This window comes from Loxodonta africana, chromosome 12 (assembly GCF_030014295.1).
Source record: "Loxodonta africana isolate mLoxAfr1 chromosome 12, mLoxAfr1.hap2, whole genome shotgun sequence".
Classification (NCBI taxonomy): domain Eukaryota; kingdom Metazoa; phylum Chordata; class Mammalia; order Proboscidea; family Elephantidae; genus Loxodonta; species Loxodonta africana.
This window is the reverse complement of record NC_087353.1, coordinates 404,378-431,386: the sequence shown is the minus strand read 5'-3', so window position 1 is coordinate 431,386 and position 27,009 is coordinate 404,378. Positions and strand designations below refer to the sequence as shown.

The 27,009-nt window shown below is 43.3% G+C and overlaps 1 protein-coding gene across 11 annotated transcripts in view; it reads left to right on the top strand.

Moving 5' to 3' along the window:
* MCPH1 (microcephalin 1) overlaps positions 1-27,009 on the top strand; it is a 331,342-nt gene that overhangs the window by 229,925 nt on the left and 74,408 nt on the right. Inside the window, exon 13 of one of the 11 annotated variants that reach the window (XM_064294945.1) lies at positions 7,130-9,212. The exons of the other annotated variants lie outside the window; for them this stretch is intronic. Within the exon in view, the coding sequence (XP_064151015.1) occupies positions 7,130-7,135 (6 nt within the window). The 3' untranslated portion in view covers positions 7,136-9,212. Of the gene's footprint in view, positions 1-7,129; positions 9,213-27,009 lie in introns of those variants that run through there. 11 annotated transcript variants of the gene reach the window in all.

The following is a 27,009-nucleotide window of genomic DNA, read 5'->3' as shown; positions in this document are numbered from 1 at the left end:
TAATAGCCATTTATTTTTCTAGTTAATGATGTGTATTGATTTGGGGTAAGCTGTGTGAGCGTCTCTGGTGGTCTGAGTTATATAGACCAGGAGTCTGTCCCTTTTTGGCCCAGTGATTGAGAACTTGGCTGCTAAAGGACAGATATCATATGAGACCACTATTATAAGAACTCAAGAAATAGTTTAAACACAGAAGAAAGTATTCTTTGATGGATACGAGAGTGGGGAAGGAGGGAGGGAGGGAGTATAGTAGATAAGAGCTATTTTAGGTGAAGGGAAAGACAACACACAATACAGGAGAGGTCAGTACAACTGGACTAAACAAAAGCAAAGACGTTTCCTGAATAAACTGAATGCTTCGAAGGCCAGTGTAGTGTAGCAGGGGAAGAAGTCTGGGGACCATGGTTTCAGAGGACATCTAGGTTAATTGGCATAACAAAATGTATTAGGAAAACATTCTGCATCCCACTATGGTGAGTGGTGTCTGCGGTCTTAAACACTAGCAAGCGGCCGTCTAAGATGCATCAATCGGTCTCAACCCACCTGAGCAAAGGAGAATGAAGAACACCAAGGACACAAGGTAATTATGAGCCCCCAGAGACAGAAAGGGCCACATAAATCAGAGACTACATCAGCCTGAGACCAGAAGAGCTAGATGGTACCTGGCTACAACTGATGACTACCCTGACAGGGAACGCAACAGAGAACCCCTGAGGGAGCAGGAGAGCAGTGGGATGCCGACCTCAAATTCTCGTAAAAAGACCATACTTAATGGTCTGACAGAGACTAGAAGGACCCCGGAGGTCATGGTCCCCAGACCTTCTGTTAGCCCAAGACAGGAACCATTCGCAAAGCCAACTCTTCAGACAGGGATTGAACTGGACCTTGGGATAGAAAATGATACTGGTGAAGAGTGAGCTTCTTGGCTCAAGTAGACACATGAGACTATGTGGGCAGCCCCTGTCTGGAGGGGAGTTAAGAAAGCAGAGAGGATCAGAAGCTGGCTGAATGAACATGGGGAATACAGGGTGGAGAGAAGGAGTGTGCTGTCTCATTAGGGGGAGAGCAACTAGGAGTACATAACAAGGTATATATAAATTTTCATATGAAAGACTGACTTGATTTGTAAACTTTCACTTAAAGCACAATAAAAAAAAAAAAAGAAATTGGCTGCTAACCAAGAGGTTGGCAGTTCAAATCCACCAGCTGTTCCTGGGAAATCCTATGGGGCAGTTCTGTTCCATCCTATAGGGTTGCTATGAATAGGAATCAACTCAACTGTGATGAGTTAGGAGTTAGTTAGGTTTTATAAAAGTAATTTAAAAAGAAAACTGACTCATTGAAGTCTGGCAAATGTAAAGTCATCTGACCCGACTTCTGATTCCGCCATATTGAATTCCAACTGAATGTCCTCAAACTCGTCTGTTACAGTATGTACTTTCGGTTAACTTTTTTTTTTTTCCCTCATTTCAGCTCATGACTTTTTTCCCCCAACTTTACTGAGATTCCATACAACAAAATTCACCCGTGTCAGCATGGGGTTGATGAGTTTTAGTAACTGAATACGGTTGTATAATAACGACTGTAATTAAGACATAGAACGCTATTTCTCCATTTGGTGATTGGTGGACATTTGAGTTGTTTCCAGCTTTTGACTATCATGGGTCTGATTACGATTTTTGGCATGGATTTATACATAGTTTTATTTTTCAGGAGAACAGCAGTCCTGGGGCCTGGATGGTTTATTGTGGTCTCAGAAAGTTTTAGATGATTAGATTGCAGCCAGGAGCTTCTTTATGAGAATACAGTATCACTGGCGAGGCAGCTTTGGTAAATAAGGAAGAAAGCAAGTGGTTATGAGACCCTGTGCAGAGAACTCAGCCGTAGACTAAATCCAAGGGCCATGGATTAGCAGTACCCAGAAACACGTGACAGCGGACACTTCCTTAGATATGTGGATGATGCGATTTCTCCTGAGTCCCAGCCCTCTGAGCAAGTTCCTGGCCTCTGACTGACTTGTTGGGTGGTGGGCACACGTCGACCCTGCCAGGTACAGGGTTCTACACGCTGCAGTATGAGACCTCTCAACCACTTTGTCTTAAGCTGTCCAAAGCCTGGTCATTTTGGAAAATGAGGATGTACAGAGAAGCAGAGGATGAGGATTTGTTTATGATCAGTTGGGAGGGAAGGAGGTGCTGACAGTATTTACAGGACTAGATCTTCAAGGAGACTGACGCAGAATCGAGGGTGGAGCGTCAGCACCCCTTACATTCACCTCCACCACGTCCATTGTCCACCGGCAGAGGCTGTATCTGCAGTTTTCAGTTGAACTAGTTTGAGAGCCAGAAGAAGAAATGGACGAACTAGACAGCTATCAGTCTGTAAAGAGTGCTAATCGTTACTGAAAGAAGAACTAAAAATTCACTTAAAATGCTTAAAAAAAAAAAAAAAAAGGAACCTTTAAAAAGACAGAAAATTGTACTTATGAGAACATCCCTCAGAAAACGAACTTCGTGGTTGGAAGGAATTCTTTGATAAGCATGCCCCTCCTAGAGCGGCTTGCTAGAATTACAAGAGCATCGCTGAATAGCTTCCCTGAGGGATGGGGGTGTCCCGATTGTTTTGAGGGGTGCGGTTTGTAAGTGTCAGGCCTGAGCTGAGTTGCTGAGTACGACATAAACAATGCTGAGCCTTCACTAGTGGTCCTCTGTGCACTTCCTCAGGCAATTCTCACTGTCCTCTAAATAAATTTAAATAAAATAACTAGTTAACATCAGTTTTAAATGTTACTAAGTTATTAGGATAGCCAGGTTACTTTTAAACCTTGGTTGAGCCTTGTGTTCATCTTTATTACATCTGCCCACCTCTCCCCAACTGCCTTCACCTCAGAGGGCAATTAAATGCCTGCTAGCCCCATGATGGACAGATTGGAATCCCAGTTCTAATGGAAAAGAGTTGGATGGGGGGAACCTTACATATTTTATAATCTAATTGTTACATAGGAAACCCTGGTGCCATAGTGGTTAAGTGCTACAGCTGTTAACCAAGAGGTCAGCAGTTCAGATCTACCAGGCGCTCCTTGGAAACTCTATGGGGCAGTTCTACTCTGTCCTATAGGGTCACTATGAGTCGGAATCGACTCAATGGCAGTGGGTTTGGTTTGGTTTTTTTTAATTGTTACGTATAGGCCATCAAAAAAATGATCAAAAAGAAGGGGGAAAAGTATAACACTGAAAGAATGAAATGGTAATCACTGAAAATATTTTTTTGCTTTTACAAATAGATTATTCCTTAAATAATCTATGGCAATTTAAGTATAAAATAATCAAAATAACTAGGTGATAAACTTAAAACAAGCATTTTCCCGGAACATCTTCCTTTTGCAGTCTCAGGGAAGCCAGCCTTGTTCTGTAACGATAGACCGTAGAGAACTGTGCTGACACAGAAAGCCCTTTTTCAGAGCTCAGACTTGAGTACCGGTCTTTGGACTTATTAAGGGTTGTTAAGGGTTCTTTTGTCTCTCTTTCTTGAAGAACAACTAAAACCTCAATCTATGAGACTTCTTTTCAGTGTAAATTGAGACTGCAGTAGCGAGTGAGGGGTATTTGTGTTATACTTCCTCTCTTTCCTCATATTTTATTACTGAGGATATTGACATGAAAACAGGATCTTTGTATCCAGTGAGTTCATCTACTGCTGATTTCCCACCAGAAATTCCAGGCTTTGTGACATCAATGTGTATTGCTCTAGATGCCATTTGAAGAGCAGGCATCTGGAAATGATGAAATCCTCACAACAACAGTTTTTGTCTTCCGGAAGACAATGGTGGGGAAGGGAAAGGAAACTGAAATTCACTGAGTCCCTACTGTGTGCCAGGCATTTTCATCTTTCATCTCAATATTTTACTGAGTTGTGCAATAAGAACAAATAAAAACCCTAACAGTCAAGCCTTTTGCAGTTTTCCTCAGTGACTTCAAGTGTTATTGTGGTATTTGTTGCCACTAAATAAATTATATATAAAGTCTTAAGGATTTTATAGAGTTTTAAGTCCGATTACAGCCATTTGAATGGTTTTATGTCTTATTTTGCATAAAACTGATGGGATGTGAAGCTACAGCAGTATATTTTGAATAATTCTATATAACCATGTTTATTGAAAAAAAAAATCAAAGCATAAAAAACGAGCATAAAACATAGATTATTCCAAGAAATGCTCATCCTATTTCGTTTGAAATGCCAACCTCATTTGACAACTTTGTGTTACATAGTTCTTTATAGTAGTAGAAGGTGGGAGAGGAAGGAACAGACGTTCAGTTCTAGAACGATTAACTTACGTAGAGCTTAAATATCATTTTCACAGAGTGCTCAATAGCATAGGAGTATGCTTATGTTAACTGAAAAAAACTAAGGTTCTAACTCCATAATGATTTTAGTCAAAAATAATTATACATAGAAATAAGAACGAAAAACAAAGCTGGAATGTCAGTAAAGGAATGCATGCGGGGGAATAAAACTTCTAAAATACCTATCAGCCTATAACCGTATCGTGCGTGACGAGAGTGAAAATTTGGTTTATGGTTTCTGAAATGTATCCTAATCCAGCGTAACCGAAGACTGAGCCGTGAGCACAAAAACTAAGACATCCTGGATGGGCAGCTAACGAGGTTGGCACTTGCTCAAATTCAAGTCAGGTCGCCCCTCAGCCGCTGTTGGCGTCAGTGTTCACGCTGGCAAGGCTGGTCTGCAGTCTGATCTCACACTAATTTTCTTGTACGGCGTGTTGGACGCAGGTTTACACTGAGACGTCGTCACAAGCAGCAGCTTCACGGAGGAACTTACCAACCGACCAGAGAGTAAGAAAAGCACTTTGATTCCTGAGAGCAGTGATGCTACTATTAATAGGTCTTAGTTGTCTAAAGCTCCTGACAGAAAAGATCTCTTATTAAAGTATATTTTTTGAAAGGCAGTCTGTAAATTCTTTTGATGAGGAAATAATTAACCTGTGAAGAAAAAGAATTAATAAATTAAAAAAAAAAAAAAAACAACTTCAAAGAGCATTTGAGAGTTTCCAGAGTTCTTTCTCATTTGTTTACTTAGTTGGTGCTCACAGTAGTTCTAGGAGGAAGGCATCAGGATTACCTCTTCTTCATAGATGAGGAAACTGATGAGGCTCCCAGCACCTCCTCAGAGGTCAGTGGAGACCGGCTTCAATCTCAGGTCTCCTGACGCCAAGGCGCTTTTCTTTCCGCCACACCACGATAGCTCTCAGCGCAGTGTCTAGTCAGTATCCTTCTCACTGGCAACATGCCTATTTTTGTAGTAATGGTACTTATTGGTTTTATGGCCACATCATTGTTGACCTCTGAGTCTATTGTTTGTTATGTTCTTGATATCACATGATGTTTGTAGATGAAATATTTGGTGATAGACTCTGGTAACAGTGATTCCTGACTCTGCTGCTGCCATGTGAAGTCAGTATGCATAAGAAACTAAGTGACAGAAATGTTTCCATTGGAATCACCACACATGTGGGATGAATGGTTGGACTAATGTAGGTATTTTTCACTCTGTTCTCGAAGTTATAAAAAACAAAAACAAAAAAACCTAAATGTCCTTAAATGCAACAGTATTTCAAGAGCCCTTTAGAAACGTCTCCTCAGCCTTCTTTCCCAGTATGCCCCATCAGTTGGGTAATAAGCTGTAGACAGACAGTGTTTTCTAGGACATATGGTTCTAAGAGAAACAAATAATTTAGTTGTCTTCTATTTCAATGTTATTGGTAAGTTTTGAAGGTTGAATTTCATAGAAGTAGCACCAAGATACTACTAGCTTCTACATTCAAATTCTAGTTGAGCACCTTGGCCCAATACCATAGTATTTCAAATTTTGATCCCTGGCAAACTCTATATTTATTCAAATATAAAAGAAAGAGGAAAGCGATTTTTTAATATGCATCTAGACAGTGGCTATATAGGTGTTGTGTTCACTGTAAAATTCTTTCAACTTTTCTGTATGTTTAAAAATTTTCTCATTGTAAAATGTTGGGAAAAGCTATGAGACAGAAGGGGGGAAACTATGAGGCAAATTGGAAAAAGAAAACTACGTAATAATAATGCTTCATTGCTAACAAAAATTTTTATACTTACGTTCTATGAAGTGTTTCAAGCATATCCCATTGCTGTCGAGTCGATTCCGACTCACAGTGACCATATAGGACGGGGTAGAACTTACTGCCCCACAGTTTCCAAGGAGTGCCTGGTGAATTTAATCTCTCGACCTTTTGGTTAGCAGCCATAGCACTTAGCCACTGCATCACCAGGGTTTCCGTTTCAAGCATGTAGAGAATAATAAAAAATAATGTAATATTTATATACCCACCACTCAGCTTCTTCGAATCTTAATTTTTTCTTCTGCTTGCTTCCATTTTTGTTTGTTTTTTATAAATATTACAAATTTTATAAAATAGTACAAAGTTAAAACTCCCTTTATGTCTCCCCACTGGATTCCATTCCTCACCCTCCCAAAGTAGTGACCAAAACCAAACCAAACCCAGTGCCGTCAAGTCGATTCCGACCCATAGCGACCCTAGAGGTCAGAGTAGAACTGCCCCGAAGAGTTTCGAAGGAGTGCCTGGGGGACTCGAACTGCTGGCCTTTTGGTTAGCAGCCGTAGTACTTAGCCACTAAGCCACCAGGGTTTCCCCCAAGGTAGCAGCTAAGCAGAATTTGGTTATTATCACACAAATTTATGACATAATTATCGTATGAATTTTTGTGATTTTTCATATGGGATGTTATATGCATAGGAGTTAAGGGGACTGATTTTAGATTCAAATGTATCTTCTAGCTGGCATTCAGACTTTACCACTTCCAACCTATATGGCCTTGGAGAACCGATAAGGATCTTCTAAAACCCTGGTGGCGTAGTGGTCAAGAGCTAGTTTGCTAATCAAAAGGTCTGCAGTTTGAATCCCCCAGGTGCTCCTTGGACACTCTATGGGGCAGTTCTACCCTGTCCTCTAGGGTCACTAAGAGTTGGAATCGACTCCACGGCAACGGGTTTGGTTTGGCTTTTTCAGAAGCCTCTGGTTTCTTCCTCTGTTTAAATGGGGATAATTCCCACTTTACAGGGTTGACGTGAGAATTCAATGAGACGTGTGAAGAGCACTCCACAGACCTGAAGTTGGAGCACCTGACAAGTTGTGGGCAAATATTTAAAGTAATCTCATAAGGAATAGAATGGGAGTGTAATTCATGACCGTTTGTAATCCCAGAAAGGAACCCATCTTAATACAGAAACCTTGAACTGTGAGTAGCCTCAGGGTGCCTCTGATGGAGTCCAGGCCTCTCATTTTGCAGTTGAGGAAACTGAGTCCCAGGAGAGGTTAAGGAGAACCCTTCGCTCAGTCCTTTGTTGATGGCTGACAGGACGTGACAGTGCCTTTTCTTTCAGGGCTCTCTCTCCATCATTGTGTCACCCGACCCCCACCAGCAATTTAAAAGATGTCTGCTGAGGAAACTGCGGGCTTCTGTTTGTAGTATGCCCAGTACACCGTATCCTGGATGTAAAGATTTGTGATATGTCTTATTCCTTTATAACTAAAACATATAATGGCTTTTCGGCAGAAGTCAGTTTATTTTCTTTCTCTTTTTAATCGAAGTCACTCGAATGTTTAGACTTTATTTATTTATTGTAAAAGTGATCAAGGCTCTCATATTTATCTTTTTTTTCAAATAAACAAAGAGCTGTATTCTTGTCTTAAGTCAAGTTGCTGTCTCAAGACTGTGTTTCAGGTACTACTTTTTATTAACGGATTTTCGTCTTTACTCAGATTGAAAAGTGATCTCAGACACTTTTTTTTTTTTTTTAATCTAGGCTTGAAAGGAATGCTATCAATATATTTCCATTGAGCCCAGGTGATGCAATGAAATTGGAACATAGGGCTTCTCAAGGGAAGATCACGGCCTTTCCCCTGTGAAAGTTTTTCTTTTACAAAGATGGAAATCATTTAATTAGAACAGACCCCTGTTTTTTGCTTTCTTTTTATGCTACTACAGCTATTCCTTTAGTCTCAGGAATCCAGCTGGGACTGCAGTAAACCTCCGAGTAAACAGAAGCTGTGAACACATGGCTTCAGTGTCATCTCTCTCTTGATTTTTCACATTTCAAATATTTCGTCATTTAGTTTTAACAGGCAGCTGTTCTATCCAGGTTTGCTGCTGTTTCAACAGGAGGAAGTAGAAGAGAATGGAAGTGTGCCCACTATGCAGGGGTAGGGAAGGCCTCCCACTGCTGCGCACTGGCCATACATAATAAGGTACATTCCTTATGCAGTATCCTGGAAAATATTCATTGTCAAGGATTATTTAAGAAAATGCAGCAGAACACTGTAAGCCAGGTGGGTGTTTTCATCCAAAGCACCTCATTATGGTGGGAGTCACAGTTATGGAATTTTCCTGGTATTTTCGTTGCATACTAACCCCAGGATAGAATACCAAAGGAATTCCATTTCCCTAGATCACTTGAACCTTTCCAGAAGACTCACTCGTGGCCCCTTCATAGAAACTACCTAGGGTATTACCAAGAAACAAGAGACTGGAAATATCTAGTAAATTTTGAAAAAAAAGAATGAATGTATTACTTTGTCCATGCATTTTATTGAGCGTCTCCTTGGCTTGGAAGCTGCCGTTGTACTGCCAGTTCCTGGAGAAGATTGTGGGGTTCATGACTGACTGAGGGAACAGCTCAGTGTTCTCTCGCAGAGGACTGCAGGGTGAGATGGTGTTGGCCTCCAACCTGCCATCTCTCGTGTGAAGATATCAGAGTTAAAATTGTAAAATTCACTGTAGCTGCCTCTGCTCTGTGTCTCAAAGAATAAGGACTTAATCAGAATAAAGACGTTTTAGCTCCCCTTCAAAAAAAAAAAAAAAATTTTTTTTTCCTCTGTAGCCCCATAATGGTTTTAATTTTTTCTTTAATATTGAAGTCTATCTAAAGAATATTTGACTTATGTATTAACAAAGAACCTTTTAAGTCTTAAGATAGCTTGTTAGCCAATAAATTGTTAAGAATAGCAAGGTTGAGGTCAAGTCTGTTACTAACGAGCTTGATGACTTTAGAAATCACTTTGCCTTTCCAATCCTTAGTCCCTCGTTAGTAAAAGACATGACTCGTGTATTGAATACAATTTTGAGTACCTACTCTGTATAAGGCATTGCTCTAGGTACTTGGAATCCAGCAGGGAACAAAAAGACAAGGATTTCTGCTCTCATGGAGCCTTGGTTCTAGCAGAGGAGACAGATAGTAAGCACTGAATAGGGTAAGTGCTATGAAAAAACAAAAACAAAGAATGAAACCATAAAAGAGAGATCAGAGTGAGAGGTTAGGGTATACAGTATTACACCGGATGCTCACGGTAAGCCTCACTGAGAAGGTGAATGAGTTCAAAAAAGGAGAGGAAGTTAGTCAAGCGTGGGGAGTGTACCAGACAGAAGATATAACTTGAGCAAATACCTGGAAGAGGGAGTCCGCCCGGCGTGTTCAAGGAGCCTGCCAGTTGGGGGCATAGTGTGGAAGGAGAAGGAGCAGATAAAAAGGCCAGAGGTAAACGAGGGGCCCAGGTCAGTGGGAACACCACAAGTTTTGAATAAAGAGCAAGTGACATGATCTGAGTCAGGCATTAAAGGAATCGCCCTGGCTGCTGTGCGGAGAAGAGCTGTGAGGGAGCAAGAGCACACTAAACGATAACTAAAAGATGTCAGAGTTGTCAGGAGAATTAGATAAAATCGTGTAGGTAAAAGTGCCTCACAAATGACAACATATCCTACAAGTGACTGGTATGATCATTTTCAGTTCACAAATGGGAAGATTAATCCCCCCCAAAAAACCAAACCAAACCCATTGCCATCAAGTTGATTCTCACTCATAGCGACCTTATAGGACCCATAGAGTTTCCAAGGAGCGCCTCTTGGATTCGAACTGCTGACCTTTTGGTTAGCAGCCGTAGCTCTTAACCACTGTGCCACAAGGGCTTCCAATCCCCCAAAAAAGAGCTGATAAAACTCAGATGAAGAGTTTAAGCAATAAATAATGACTGTCACATGGGAAACTTCTTTTTTTTTTTTTAAATGAAAAATACATTTCTGTGTCCTTTAAAAAGGACCGTTTCTCCTCGTGTTTTACACAACATCTGTCTAACACACATTCCCCCTTCTGCACATGTTAACCATGCAGAATAACAATCAGCCATCAGTGACACGTTCTGTATCTAAATGAAGATACTGGAAAATGTTTTGGTAGTTTGATTGGACTTTGTCTTAGTTACCTCGTGCTGCTGTAACAGAAATGCCGCTAATGGGTGGCTTTAAAAAACAGAAATTTATTTTCTCCCACTTAGGAAGGGTTAAACGTCCAAACAGGGCCTCAGCCACGTTGCTTCCTTCTGTGGGCCTCTACGCTAGTTTCTGGAGGCTGCTGGCCGTCCTTGTGGTCCCTTTGCTCCTCACAGACATGTTTGCCTCCATTCTCACGTGGCTTGTCTCCCCCACGTGTGACTCTCTGTGTCTGTTTTCCCTTTCTGGAAGGTACCGATCAGAAGGGATTCGCTTTAGGACCCACCCTGATCCCCCAGTATGACCTCATGGACAAAACAAAGGAAAAGTCCTGTTTCCAAATGGTCACAATCACAGGTACAAGGGTTAGGGCTTCCACATACCTTTTTGAGAGACACAGTTCAACCCGTAACATAACCAAGTATCAGCTCTGCCACTAACTGGCACTGTGCCATTTAGCAGCCCACTTCATTGCTTCAGATTTGAGTTTACTCACTGAAAGATGAGGAAAGAATTGGCTGAGCTCTAAAATTCTTAGAGCCCATCCAGCTGCTGAGTGCCCTTATAGTGCCAAGCTTTCTTTATGCATCCTCATTGCATAAGCAGTAGACGAATTGAAGGAATTAATCTGTTGAGGAAACTAACACCACCAGTCAGGACGGTTGGCTCAGTTACTTCTACATTAGCTGTTTTCTCTGCCTGCGCACCCGACAGCGTAGGAAGTCTAGTCACCAGACCGTAGCAGATGAACCTGTGAAGTACGGGCAAGTAAAGAAGCCAGGATGTTAGAGCCAGCATGGAGAGCGACAGGCAACATAGACGGATGCGTGGATGAGGGGTCCGGTGACAGGCAGCATACATGTATGTGTGGATGAGGGGTCAGAGCAACAGGCAGCATACGTGTGTGGATGAGGGAGTCATGGCAACAGGCAGCATAAATGTGCGTGTGGATGAGGGATCAGAGCAACAGGCAGCATACGTGTGTGTGGATGAGGGGGTCATGGCGACAGGCAGCATAGACGTATGTGTGGATGAGGGGGTCACGGTGACAGGCAGCATACATGTATGTGTGGATAAGGGGTCAGAGCAACAGGCAGCATACGTGTGTGGATGAGGGGGTTATGGCGACAGGCAGCATAGACGTATGTGTGGATGAGGGGGTCACGGTGACAGGCAGCATACATGTATGTGTGGATAAGGGGTCAGAGCAACAGCCAGCATACACGTGTGGATGAGGGGGTCATGGCGACAGGCAGCATACATGTGCGTGTGGATGAGGGGTCAGAGTGACAGGCAGCATACATGTGTGTGTGGATGAGGGGGTCATGGCGACAGGCAGCATAGACGTATGCGTGGATGAGGGGTCACGGTGACAGGCAGCATACATGTATGTGTGGATGAGGGGTCAGAGCAACAGGCAGCATACGTGTGTGGATGAGGGAGTCATGGCAACAGGCAGCATACATGTGCGTGTGGATGAGGGATCAGAGCAACAGGCAGCATACGTGTGTGTGGATGAGAGGGTCATGGCGACAGGCAGCATAGACGTATGTGTGGATGAGGGGGTCACGGTGACAGGCAGCATACATGTATGTGTGGATAAGGGGTCAGAGCAACAGCCAGCATACATGTGTGGATGAGGGGGTCATGGCGACAGGCAGCATACATGTGCGTGTGGATGAGGGGTCAGAGTGACAGGCAGCAAATGTGTGTGTGTGGATGAGGGGGTCATGGCAACAGGCAGCATACGTGTGTTTATGGATGAGGGGGTCACGGTGACAGGCAGCATACATGTGTGTGTGGATGAGGGGTCAGAGCGACAGGCAGCATACGTGTGTGTGGATGAGGGGGTCACGGTGACAGGCAGCATACGTGTGTGGGATGAGGGGTCAGAGTGACAGGCAGCATACCTGTGTGTGGATGAGGGGGTCACAGTGACAGGCAGCATACATGTATGTGTGGATGAGGGGTCAGAGCAACAGGCAGCATACGTGTGTGTGGATGAGGGGGTCATGGTGACAGGCAGCATACATGTATATGTGGATGAGGGGGTCATGGTGCCAGGCAGCATACATGTATGTGTGGATGAGGGGGTCATGGCGACAGGCAGCATACATGTATGTGTGGATGAGGGGGTCACGGTGACAGGCAGCATACATGTATGTGTGGATGAGGGGTCAGAGTGACAGGCAGCATACATGTGTGCGGATGAGGGGGTCATGGTGACAGGCAGCATACGTGTGTGTGTGGATGAGGGGGTCACGGTGACAGGCAGCATACATGTGTGTGTGGATGAGGGGGTCACGGTGACAGGCAGCATACATGTATGTGTGGATGAGGGGTCAGAGTGACAGGCAGCATACGTGTGTGTGGATGAGGGGGTCATGGCGACAGGCAGCATACATGTATGTGTGGATGAGGGGTCAGAGTGACAGGCAGCATACGTGTGTGTGGATGAGGGGGTCATGGCGACAGGCAGCATGCGTGTGTGTGTGGATGAGGGGTCAGAGCGAGGCAGCATACATGTATGTGTGGATGAGGGGTCAGAGCGACAGGCAGCATATGTGTGTGTGTGGATGAGGGGGTCACAGTGACAGGCAGCATACATGTATGTGTGGATGAGGGGGTCATGGCGACAGGCAGCATACGTGTGTATGTGTGTGGATGGGGGTCAGAGCAACAGGCAGCATACGTGTGTGTGGATGAGGGGTCAGAGCGACAGGCAGCATGCGTGTGTGTGTGGATGAGGGGTCAGAGCGAGGCAGCATACATGTATGTGTGGATGAGGGGTCAGAGCGACAGGCAGCATATGTGTGTGTGTGGATGAAGGGGTCACAGTGACAGGCAGCATACATGTGTGTGGATGAGGGGGTCATGGCGACAGGCAGCATACGTGTATGTGTGTGGATGGGGGTCAGAGCAACAGGCAGCATACGTGTGTGTGGATGAGGGGTCAGAGCGACAGGCAGCATACATGTGTGTGTGGATGAGGGGGTCATGGCGACAGGGAGAATACATGTATATGTGGATGAGGGGGTCATGGTGACAGGCAGCATATGTGTGTATGGATGAGGGGTCAGAGCGACAGGCAGCATACGTGTGTGTGGATAAGGGATCAGAGCGACAGGCAGCATGCGTGTGTGTGTGGATGAGGGGTCAGAGCGACAGGCAGCATACGTGTGTGTGTGGATGAGGGGTCAGAGCGACAGGCAGCATACATGTGTGTGTGGATGAGGGGGTCATGGCGACAGGCAGCATACGTGTGTGTGTGTGGATGGGGGTCAGAGCAACAGGCAGCATACGTGTGTGTGGATGAGGGGTCAGAGCGACAGGCAGCATACATGTGTGTGTGGATGAGGGGGTCATGGCGACAGGGAGCATACATGTATATGTGGATGAGGGGGTCATGGTGACAGGCAGCATATGTGTGTATGGATGAGGGGTCAGAGCGACAGGCAGCATATGTGTGTGTGTGGATGAGGGGGTCACAGTGACAGGCAGCATGTATGTGTGGATGAGGGGGTCATGGCGACAGGCAGCATACATGTGTGTGTGTGGATGGGGGTCAGGGCAACAGGCAGCATACGTGTGTGTGGATGAGGGGTCAGAGTGACAGGCAGCATACATGTGTGTGTGGATGAGGGGGTCATGGCGACAGGGAGCATACATGTATATGTGGACGAGGGGGTCATGGTGACAGGCAGCATATGTGTGTATGGATGAGGGATCAGAGCGACAGGCAGCATGCGTGTGTGTGGATAAGGGATCAGAGCGACAGGCAGCATGCGTGTGTGTGTGGATGAGGGGTCAGAGCGACAGGCAGCATACGTGTGTGTGGATGAGGGGGTCAGAGCGACAGGCAGCATGCGTGTGTGTGGATAAGGGATCAGAGCGACAGGCAGCATACGTGTGTGTGGATAAGGGATCAGAGCGACAGGCAGCATGCGTGTGTGTGTGGATGAGGGGTCAGAGCGACAGGCAGCATACGTGTGTGTGGATAAGGGATCAGAGCGACAGGCAGCATGCGTGTGTGTGGATAAGGGATCAGAGCGACAGGCAGCATGCGTGTGTGTGTGGATGAGGGGTCAGAGCGACAGGCAGCATACGTGTGTGTGTGGATGAGGGGGTCATGGCGACAGGCAGCATACATGTGTGTGGATGAGGGATCAGAGCGACAGGCAGCATACGTGTGTGTGGATGAGGGGTCATGGCGACAGGCAGCGTACGTATGTGTGGACAAGTCAACAGAGGGGAGGCCTGTGGATTGGCAGAGGAGCCCTAGGAAACAAGATGGTGACTTTTGCCTTTGTATTTCCTGTGACTGGCAGAGTCCCTAGGTGCTGCAAACAGTTAAGCACTCTACTACTAGCTGAAAGCTTGGCCGTTCAAACCCACTGGGAGGCACCTGAGGAGACAGGCCTGGTGATCTGCTTCTGAAAGGTCATACACTTAAAAACTCTATGGAGCAGTTCTTCTCAGACACACGAGTAGGCATCAATTGGGTGCAACTAACAAGCACAGAGCCCCGAACGTAGTAGATGCCAACAAACTAGAACTGAAGTAACCCGCTCAGATCAGTACCAGAACACATCACTTTTGTGCTAGAATCATAGTTTGCTAAAAGGTAATGTATTACATGTGGCGAACATATTGAAAATGACTAGTCATTGTCAACCATACAATAGCTAAGGTCCAACTGAGAAAATAGAGGACAAAAAATAAAGAATGAATATGAAAACTCCTGTATAGATGACATGTGGTAAGATTAGTAACCAATTGGTTCTGTAGGTATAATAAATCAGCAAGGAACTTAAAATAATTCTCAACTCACACCTTGAAAATAGGCAAGAAACAATAACGCGCAGTGGTTAAGAGGACAGGGTTCAGAGTCGGCAAGGCTTGGCCAACCCACGGCCCTCTTAGTTGCTGGTGTGTGACTCTGAGCACTTTGTGTAACTTCCCCAAGTATCAATTAGGGTAATAATATCTCACCTGCTGTAAGACAAGGTAATAATTTAAACCTGCTGTGAGAATTAAATGAGCAAATATTATTCACATTGGCCCTGAGCAGTGTGCTTGGATCCTTCTAAAGGCTCAGTGAGTATCTTTACCATCATCATCATCAATATGGGGAAAATATTGAAAGAAACAAAGGCAAGATACAGCATTTTCCACCATCGTTTATGCCTTAGGTAGAAGTTAGACATCTAGAAGGAGATTCCCTAAAGACAAGGCTAAAACAGACTCTGAAGCGGAGGCCGGTGACTTTGCCCACAGGTGGCAAGTATGGCATGTAAGCTGGTTTTTATATGTTTATACCACGTGCTGCTCGGCACCTGGAGACAGTGCAGAGATAAATAACACCAAACAGATAAAAACTCCAGGGACCCACTATCAGTCCAGAAACATTCACCCAGCTCATCTGGGAACTCTGCTGAACTCTCTTTAGGAGCCGCCTGCAAGCTGAGAACACAGTGCCAGGAAACGGAGAAAGAGTGAAGAGAGTTATTACTACCCCTTTCCTAATTCACCTGTTTCTGGCAACATAGTCTTCAAGGTGTTCCTGCTTTTCTCAGCCTCTAACTTTATTTGCTCCTTCTGAACTGACTGCTTTTCTGAACACTCCGCATTTTCCCTTAATGAACCCAAATCTCCCTCTGGCACATTGCCACCATCCTAAGTAGGTGTTTGCCCTTCATTTATCTGTGTCTTTTTAGAAGAAAAGTGAGCTCCTTTAAGGCAAGGACCCATCCTTTTTGGTCTTTCTTCTCCTGGCATTTTACAGAGAGCCTTATGCATAGTAAATGCTTGTCAGTTTGTTTAATAAATAGTCACATCTTTAATTCCCAGATGTTGTTGTCCTTTTCCAGTCAGCATTAGCTTAGCCTGTCTGCAAGTGTGTAATTACACCTAACCCTCCACAGTGGCACGAGCCTCTTCCCAACCCACAGAATTTGCCCTGGGGCAGGAAGGGAGCCGGCTCTGGGATGCCAAAGCCTTAATTAGAATGAGTAATTGGAGACTTGGCATGCTACCCCTCACACTTGTTTGATTCCTGGACTAGACTATAGGAGTCGGATTTAGGAAAGAGTGTCTGTAGAGCCCTGGGTGGTGCAAACAATTAATGTGCTCACTGCTAACCAAAAGGGTGGCGGTTCGAGTCCACCCAGAGGTGCCTCTGAAGAAAGTCCTGGCCATCTCCTTCTAAAAAATCAGTCATTGAAAACCCTGTGAAGGACAGTTCTCCTCTGGCACACACTGGGTCACCATGGCTCAGAATGGGCTCAGCGGCACCTGGTTCCTCGTCTACGGAACAGGCCTAGGAAGGGACATAGCAACATGTTTTTCAGAATTCTGTAGTCACGAACAGAATTTGTGAAGGGTATAGAGGGGTCAGAAAAGTAGGAGGCAAACCAGAAGCACCACAAAGTGGAGACAAAGAGCCTGTAAAAGAACAAAACTCAGTTATTAGCATCAGATACCAAGGAGAGAAGAAAGGAGGCTGGGCTCCTATATACGCGGTGCTCGTGGATACGTGATGAACATCGCTGACTAGGCCCGCGGTGCTCGTGGATATGTGATGAACATCACTGACTAGGCCCCAGATGTGCCCTTCAGTTTGGAGGGTGTCTGAGCAAACAAAGAAGTAGAAGATAAATGCCCGGAGAAAAGTCAGTTTTCCTACTGGTTCTCTAATAGTTCATAAGCTTTTTGAAAAGGTACCTGGTGCTGGTTACCCCATATGATTCTGTCCCTGCTATTATTTCTCAGGTAAAGTAAATATTTATATATGGCTAAGTTGTGGGTCGTCGGGTGGCTTCAGAACAGAAGCTGAATGCCCTACGTACTCTTCTGTTTTGTTGCTGTGAACCATGAGAAAGAAAACGCAGAGATGACACTGTGATATTGGGCTTGCTCCCTGCCTGTTTTCACTTCACAAAAGCTAACTGGAATCTGAAAAGGACTGAGAAAAGACAGGCCTGGGAAAGACTCGGACTTACTGGAACTGATGAAACCATTGCTTGTAGCAGTAATGCTGAAGCTGTGGCCTTCCCATTTGACACATTTTCGAATTTGACTTTTCAAAACACAACACTTTTAAATTAACAGAAAGGGAGCTTTTACTTTCATTTGAGCTCAGTACAAAAATATGCACGCACATGTATGTGCACACACACACAGGTATGTACATGCACACATATACACATAAGTTTTTATAATCAAACCAAACCCATTGCTGTCGAGTTGATTCCGACTCATAGCGACCCTATAGGACAGAGTAGAAGTGCCCCATAGAGTTTCCAAGGAGCGCCTGGTGGATTTGAACTGCCGACCTTTTGGTTAGCAGCCATAGCCCTTAACCACTGCGCCACCAGGGTTTCCTGAATATGTACACTCCCTGCTTAACCAGGCAGGAGAGAGAAAGCAATGAAAAAAACCTGATTACTTCTACCACATTAAATGGTGTATTTTAAAAGTATTAAACCTATTTAGATGATACTTCTTGGAATGAATATTCCCTTTTAAAAGTTTTGATACAGATGAAAATGTAAAAGAACCCCTGGGAAGCGGCATATTCCTCTCAGCTCAGGCTTACACGGTCCTAAATAGGAAAGCCTCTTCATAGTCATAGTATCTTAAAACAAACCTTGATGTAGTTACGTGATCACCTAAAAGTAATGCCTTCCTCTCAGGACCGGAAAGATATTTTTAAGAGAATGTTAAACTTGTGACAGGAATTATTGATACCTTTGGAATTTTTTTTCAAGTGACTCAGGCTTTCTTTAAGTCATTACCTAGGAATTAGTCAGGGACTGCGTGACGCCAGTCCCCGAACTGTTTAAAGTGGAGCATAACTTAGTGAAAGAATGAAAAAACGAGGATGTTCGTTTCTGCATTATTCTTATCGTGATGAGTGATGCTTGTTTTCCTCTCCCCTTTAATTAGAATGTTTCTACATTTGCCAAAGAAAATGTTGGAATGGAGACAAAAACCTGAAATTATAGGAACAAGGCTTGATGTAATAGCCTATTTGTAAAGGAAACACAACTTGTTTGGTATTTTATTGAAACAGGAAGTTCAAAGCGTTAGTACACACAAGTACAGCAAATTCTCAGGTGCTGGTTGAGTCATCTGTTGTTGGAAATAGTCGCCTGGTAGTTTTCCCCTTGATTTACTTTTTAATCTTCATTTTGTTTTTTTTGAAAGCAGTGGGGGTCCGGTGGGTGTTTGAAATTACAAAGATTCAATTAGAGATTGGGTACGTTTTTTTTTAAAGTGTCAGCTATCAAGACTGAATACATAAAGCCAGAGAAAATGCTCTGCTGTACATGGGTATGCATCTGTGTAAGGACCTGTATACAAAGTAAGGAGAACGGTCATTTGCCTCAATTCAATCCTATTTCAAAAGTAACCATTAGTCAAGGAAGAGATTAATGAAGATCAACTATTTGGGGGTCTTATTTCTTTATCTTCTGTTTTTTATAAACAATAATGTGAACTTTGAACAGCAGAAACTAGATAATAGCTTGATTCATAGTAAGAAAAAATTGTAGAAGTGTCTTGAGCTGAATTGGTACACACATAAAAAATTTTTAGTTTTAATTTCTGGAACTTTTCCATCAGATTAGGCCAGAACACTGCTTTAGAATACACAAAAACTACTGCTACCCTGACAAGAATTCAGTATTTTTAACACTGAGTAATGTGATAACAAGCCAGGTGGCTGTTTCTAACTGCACTTGGTAAGGAGCTGCAAGGAAGGCCCCATGGTAGAACGCATAAAGCACTGGACTAGAAGTTAAGACTCCCCAGTCCTTCTGCAATTTGTGTGCCCCTGGGCAGCCATCTAACCCCTCTACAAAACTGAGATGATTACGGCTGCCCTATCCATTGCAAAGACACACTAAAAAGATAGTGAGATATCAATATGAAGGAAGGGTTTGAAAAAGTGGGAAGCGTTAAATAAGTGCTGGGTGTAACTGATACACCTGCCAGAAGTAGCAGTACCACTTGGTGAAGTCGAACCAGCTACTTGAGGTACGTTTATGATTGCCCACCCCGTGGCACCCAGGGCCCCACCTGTGCTGTAAACTTGGTAGTACGGGCTCTGCTCCTGGAGGCCTGAGAGGTCTCCCAACTTGCTGCTGGGCTGTCACTGCCCAGGGAAGGATGACAAATTCTGGGCTTCAGTCAGCATGCCCACGGAGCCCAGTCTCCAACCTGCCACTGTCTAGAAGGAAGGTCTAGGTTTGTAATTTTACGTCCTTCTTTAGACTGACCTGTAATTGTGACAAGGCAAAACTTTATGGCTCCATATTGAAAGATTTCTTTTAGTTTGTTTTTTCTATTTACTGAACAACACTGAACAAAACAATATTATGACATGAAAGACTGGAAGCGCTGAGTGTATAAATACAGGATTTTTTTATTACATTATTTGAATAGATAAACAATGCAACAGGTGTATAAGGTAATTCAGGAACTGCTAGAAGCAATATATGGTAGGTAGGGTATGTCGCTTGTACAGCTACAGGGACCCTCACCTAAAATGGTGAGTCTGTATTGATGAGACCCAATCATAGCGTAAACTAGAACTAATGAACAAATATATCAACAGTATATAAAAGTGTATAGCAAATTTTATATAGCAAATATGTTTAGCAAATTTGGAGGTGATAAAAAAGCAGAGAGTGTCTGTCATAATTGCTGCGTTCATCCATGTAAAAACAGATAACAAGGGCCATTAAGAGGTAAAGAAGGAAGAAGACATGCCCTGGAGCAGCCCAGGAATGCTACATAGAAGAGGAGAAAGTTCAGTTCAGTCTTTAGTCTATGCTCACGACCTAGGATCCTTGTGAAATGTGTCACTACCCTTGCAGCCACACAAACCAGCAAACCTCTAGTCGTCTTTAATACCTTACTGTCAGCTCTAGCTTCCAGTGCTTCTTCCTTCCATCTCCACCATCACGGCTTTCAAAGTTCCCTTTATAAATGTAACTTCCCTTTGCTTGTAAGATCAAATTCAGACTCTTTAGCAAGGCATTCAGCCCTTTCACAAAATTTGTTCTCAACTTAAACCTCCCAGACAGCAGCTCCATTGCCTGCCACTTGCCTTCTCTTGCCTGTCCCTAAACGCTCGCCAGCTGCGGAGGACAGCAGTACTTACCGCTCCTGAAATCAAGTTACTTGTATCCGTTTCTCTTTTGAAGACTACACCACTGTGATCACTAATATGCCTTGCTTCTCCATCCTACTCAGCACACACACACACAGTCAGCACACACATAGCACTCACACCACACACACTGCACACACAGCACACTGCACACACACACACCCAGAACACACACACAGCACACACAGCACACACAGAGCACACTCACACCACACACACACAGCACACACATACACCAGCACACACAGCACACGCACACACTGAGCACACACACTACACACACACCCAGAACACACACACAGCACACACACACTCAGCACACAGCACACTCACACCACACACGCTGCACACACACACCCAGGACACACAGCACACTCACAGCACACACAGAGCACACTCACACCACGCACACACACACAGAACACAGCACACACACACTGCACACACACACACTCAGCACACACACTGCACGCACACACACTTTTTACTTGGCTTCTGCTTGTCTCCCAGTTGTCAACGAAGGACAAGCTTTTCTGTGAAGCATTCCCTAGGCTTCCCAGGAAAAGCTAATTTTGTACTCTTTTGTGGTTTCCAAGTGTTGTTTTTATACCACCAGTATAAACAATACAGTAATAAAAAGGATAATTAATATAATATCATTTAATTAATTAGTTATATTTGCCTCTTCTGCCAGGTTATGAGATTCTTGAGGGCAAGGTCTACGTTTTTGTTTTCACTTTTTTAGTCCTCTGCGTGGTACATTGTAGACGCTCAATAAATACGTTGAGTTAAAACTGAATTAGATTTGAAGGAGGTAACAAGGCACTGAATGCTATATGGATAGAGTTTAGGGAGACCAGTTTCCATGGGCAGAAACAGTCAAAAAGAGTAATAAGTGAAAATGGAAGGTGGTTGGAGACCAGACTGTGGAGGGCCTTAAAGACCAAACTAACTAGACTTTATCTACTGGGCAATAAGAAACTATTGAATGGTTTTGAGCAAGAGTGTGACATTCTGTCAATGTTTTGTCAGGAAGAATATGGCAATGATGTAAAGGCAGATATCGTTAGAACTGAGTCCTGGCCGGTGGTCCAGCAACCAGAATGGTGGCCACTAACATGAAGGGACAAAGATTTGGAGTATTGTAAGGGAACAATCAGCAGGACTTGGTGAGAAGTGAACTGGGGAGAGGGGGTGAGGAAGGCGGCAGCAAGGCTGTTCTCTCCAACTTAGAGTCACAGCCTTGAGAACTTTGAAAGTGGGGAAGGCTTCCTTGCTTTTCAGTTCATTTCCTTTCCTTAATACACAGTAAATTCCTGACCAGGCTTTGTTGTTGGTTGGTTTGGTTTGTCAATTTCCTTGTTGTTTACAACCTCTAGGTATTTGTAGACAGATCTTATCTTCTTCCCTCTTAGTCACCTCTTGGCCCAACTCTGCCTATTTTACTCTTTTAAACTCTGCTCCTGGATCTTTCCTCCCTCCAGTCTCTTAAGCATATTTGTTATGTGTTTTCAGATTTTATTCCATTTTGACTGATTTAATAGGTGTCATAAAGTAAGTATGGTTATGAAATAGAAAAAATAAAATAAAATCGTGTGTGTGTGTGTGTGTGTGTGTGTGTGGCCAGTGTGTTGTAACCCGTGGTAGAACACAGGGCATCAATCCCCTGATATCATTAGTTTTCCCTCCAAGCATCTGTCTATAGCATGTATTCTCCCAATTTCCCTAGGAATGAATCCACACTAAATTAAAAAATAAAGTGTAACTAGAAAGTGATAAATGTCTGCTCAGCTTTAGTACTACATTCACTTTTGTGAGGTCTCAGAGCTCATGGAAATATGCTTATTTTCATGGTCTCATTAATGTGCATGGTTCCCAAAAGGGCCAGGTCTGTCTCGTCTTCAATTTTCTCATCTTTTTTCCTTCTGCGCTTCATCCCCGTCTTGCCTAACCAGTGTCTGTTCTTGAGCATGCTTCCCACATTTCACCCTTTGTTAAAACATATCAGTGGATAAAGCTTTTAGAAGAAAACCTTCATCATCTTGGAGAGAACAAAGATTTCTTAGGACACAAAAAGCACTAACTATAAAAGGCAAATTGATAAGTTGGACTTCATGAAAATTAAAAATTCTGTTGTTTGAAAGATACTATTAAGAAAATGAAAAGGCAAGCCACAAATATATATGAAAATATATTCATACTCCATATGTCTGAAAAAGAATTTATATTCAGAATATATAAAGGAGTCTTACCACTCAATCCAGTTTTTAAAAAATGAGCAAAACAAGAGCAGCTACTTTGCAAGAGGACATACATGAATAGCAAAGTAGCACCTGAAAAGGTGTTCAATATCATTAATCATCAGGGAATCCAGTGACACACTGCCACACACTCCTAGAATGTGGATCAGAACCAGGGGGAGACACTGCCACACACCCCTAGAATGTGGATCAGAACCAGGGGGAGACACTGCCACACACCCCTAGAATGTGGATCAGAACCAGGGGGAGACACTGCCACACACCCCTAGAATGTGGATCAGAACCACAGGGAGACACTGCCACACACCCCTGGAATGGTCAGAATTAAAACACAGTGATGGTAAGATACAGAGTAACTGCAACTATCATAAACACTTTAGAGAATTATATGTCTGTTTGTATTAGGTTAAATATATACTTACTGTGTGACCCAGCAGTTCTACTCGTAGGTATTTACGCAGAGAAAAGAAAGTATATGTCAGCATAAAGACTTATAAACAACTGTTCGTAGCAGCCTCGTTCATAATATCTGGGAAGTGGAAAAACCCGAATGTCTGTCAGGTGGTGAGAGGATTAAAAAACTGTGGTTGATTCACAAAATAATATGATAAAAATAAACTACTGATACACGCAGCAATATACATGAATTTCAAACACATGATGTTGGCAAAAAAAGCAAGGCCCAAAAGAATAGACGCTACCTGAATCCATTTATATGAATTTCATTGATAAGCTAACCTAATCGGTAATGACAGAGCAGATCAGTGGTTGTTTAGGGATGAGAGGGCTAGGGTGGAGGCCACTGAATGCCAGGGGACATGAGGGAGCTTTAGGGGACAGTGGGAATCTTTATCTTGATTGCAGGATGATTATGAGGGTGTATATATTTGTCAAGATCATCAAATTCTGTACACTTCAAATGGGTACATTTTATTGCATGTAAATTTTACCTCAATAAAGTTTATGTTAAAAGTTAAACACATAGACATTGCTAGAAAATGCTGAGACTACAGGTTGTATATACAGCTCTGTGAATTAAGCCATTGTGTTCCCTCCTCCTGGTGCATTTAATCTGTAATGAATGTTAAAGGCATCAACAAGAAGGGTTGGGATGGGAATTTGGGATGGAAGTACCTCCTCGGCCTTCAATACATTGTTCTTAGGTGTAGTTGAGTCAATTTCAACTCAAAGCTGAGCCGCCCCAGAGGGTTCTCCTGGCTGTAACTTTTACAGAGCCAGATCACCAAGTCTTTCCCCCACGGAGCCACTCAGTGGATTTGAACCGACAACCTTTTGGTTAGCAATGCTTAACCGTTGGCGCCACCAGGACTCCTTTTATGGGCACTGCTTATTCCTAAGAGCCCCTGGGTGGCGCCAATGGTTAAGAGTCGACTACCAGCTGAAAGGTTGGTGGTTCGAGCCACCCAGAGGAACATTGGACGACAGGCCTGGCCATCTGCTTATGAAGGGTCACAGCCTTGAAAACCCTGTGGAGGAGTTCTGCTCTGCACATGTGGAATCACCAAGAGTTGGAATCAATCTGAGGGCAGCTAACATCTTACTCTTAAGGCTAACCTTGATTTCAAATAAATAAATGGAAAGTAGGTTGTTGTGTCAGTTACAATAAAAGATCTAAACCAGGACTTTCTCAGTTACTGACTCTGAAATCATGACTAGTCACTTGGATTCTCTGAACTTCAGATAAGGTCAGTATTCTTCATACTGCATTAACAAGTAGGACTCTAGGGTTGCTATGAGTTGGAATCAATTCGACGGCAATGGGTACAAAGGTATTCAATTTCCATGAAAATAAATGCACTTTTTTATACTGCTTGACGTGCATGCCAGTTTTAGAAATAATTTGGCTAAAATACTAGGGGCATTTATAAGATTACAGATCAGTTTTCTTCTGAGTTATTAGCCTTGATATAGTTTATTTTTATCTTCATGTGACATTTTACTTTTGCAAGGCGCGTTGGCATTTATCTCTTTCGAGCCTCATACAACACTGGCAGGCAGAAAACTGAGGCTCTGAAAGGTTCTGAGATGTGTCTGGCTGAAACACTGGGATTAGGACGCTGGTCTCTGACCCGTATGTACCCTTGAGCCCTGCTCAGTACTCCACACAGCTTTTCACTCAGGCCAGAGTAACAGCACAGAATGCGGGTAGCTTCCACACCTTGCGTTGTTCCTCTGTGTTGCCCTCCAAAGACAGCTCCTCCGTGAGGCCTTTCTCAGACCCAGAAAAGAAGGCGGCCACTTGAGGCCAAAGGACGCTTTACCTGCAAGCATGAGTTTGCCCCCCACCCCCCACCAACAGAAAAGCCATTTAAAAAAAAAAATTTAAAGAGAAGTAGAAATCTGGATCAAGCAAACCTGCTGTCTGTCTTGGACGCCAGGACCCTAAGGCCAGAGGTCCCAGGTGGCACGAATGGTTTGCCCTCAGCTTCCGACTGAAGGAAGGAGCTGTGCGCTGCAGTTTGGTTGTTTTTTCTTTTGTTTTGTTTCTGTTTAATGACAAAACAAAAATTCTCTAATAAACCTCGAGGATTATTGTTTGGCTGGGCTAAAATGCAGTGGAATTTTATCGTGAATGTTAAATTCTCCAGCATGTTTTCATACAGACAAAGATTCTTAGAATTATGAACTGAAGTACAGTAGAAGCTATTGAAATTAGCTGGGGGGAAACTGAGTTACTAAGTATTAAGGAATAAGAGCAAAAAAAGTAGCCCAGGAGGAACCAAAAAATGTCCCAGCAGAAAGAAAATTAAGAAATTATCTGGTGTCATTCCTTCATTTTATAGATGAAGAACTAAAGACTGGAAAAATTAAATGATACGTGAGCTATTTCATGAAAACTCAGTCTTTTTATCCTAACATCAGCCCTGTAAGGTATGTAGAGGGAGAATGACATTTCAGAACTCATGACCCCACCGTCAGCTGGCCAGTGGCCTCTGGAGAGACAGAAAAACTCCCAGGCCTCGTGACTCCCAGCAGATGGCTCTTCCTAGGCTTTTGAAATCTACGGTAGTCGTTCCTGTTTGGGGCATTTTTTGTCCCTTTTTACAAATGTTGATCTTTCTAAGAGTTGGTCAGTTGCTCCTTTTCTCCCCCTCTGCCCCCACTCCCTCAGGACTGCTGTTCGTTGCAGAAACACCCATTGAAGGGTCACCCAGGGGCAGTAAGTACGTGTCCCTGGCAACCAGGCTGTAAGGGGATTATAGAAGAACGTTACAGTGGGGTTGCATTTCTGACCTGAGTCTCAGCGACAAATAAATCATAAACAATGATATGTCCTTCAACCAAAATGTAACACTATAAACCTCGATTATCATGTAAAATAACATCATGCTTTGAGTGGCCAGACTGTATCTGTCACCCTGTGAAGAGAAACGCAGTGTGTTCCCTCAAAGCTTAGTCTATAAGGACGGATGAGTGTCAGTGGCCGCTGGCCTCGTGCCATCATTGGAAAGGTAGAGAGCAATTGAATTTTATTTTTTTTAAGTATTGGGAATTAAAGGATTATTTTTTAATTTAAAAAATGCTAAATTGCTTTGCTAAAAAATAAATTTGAATGGTATTTTTTAAAACAAATGAAATACTTGTAAGCAAGTTTCTAAACATGTGCCAAGGTCGTTGACACCTAATAAGCAAACAGCGAACTGCCATGTATGAACAAGATTCTAGAGAGTGTTTTTCTCATACTAATTTTGAAGAATATGCCTAACTATAAGGAAAAATAAACTCTTGAAATCTTGACATGATAAGGTTGTTTTCATTTGCTTGTATATAGACTATTCAATAATTCTCAAAGAAGGAAAAAAGAAACTTTTGAGAGATCAAATATAATTCATCTCAATTCAAACTTGAAAATTCTCAGTGGGTCGCTCTTGCATTTTATAAATCTTGAACCAAAATATGGTTTTGAGTAAAAGCTTCCTTTAAAAGAAAAAAAAAAACTCATTGCGTTATGGTCTTTTTTTTAATTAAACTCAAGATCCATGAACATACAGCCTGCGCCAGTGATTGTCAGCTGAAGGGAGGGACAGGAGAAAATACGTCTGCCTTTCCCCACTCCCTTCACACTGAGAATTAACTGTTGAATGAAAGATGTTCTAGGAAGGTGTGTGTTGCACATGAGAATGGTGTGAAGGCAAAAAAAAAATAGTTTCACTACTGTGGGAAACCAAGAAGGCTATATTATAAAAAAGCTGGGTCCCATCCGGGGTGTACAAGAAGC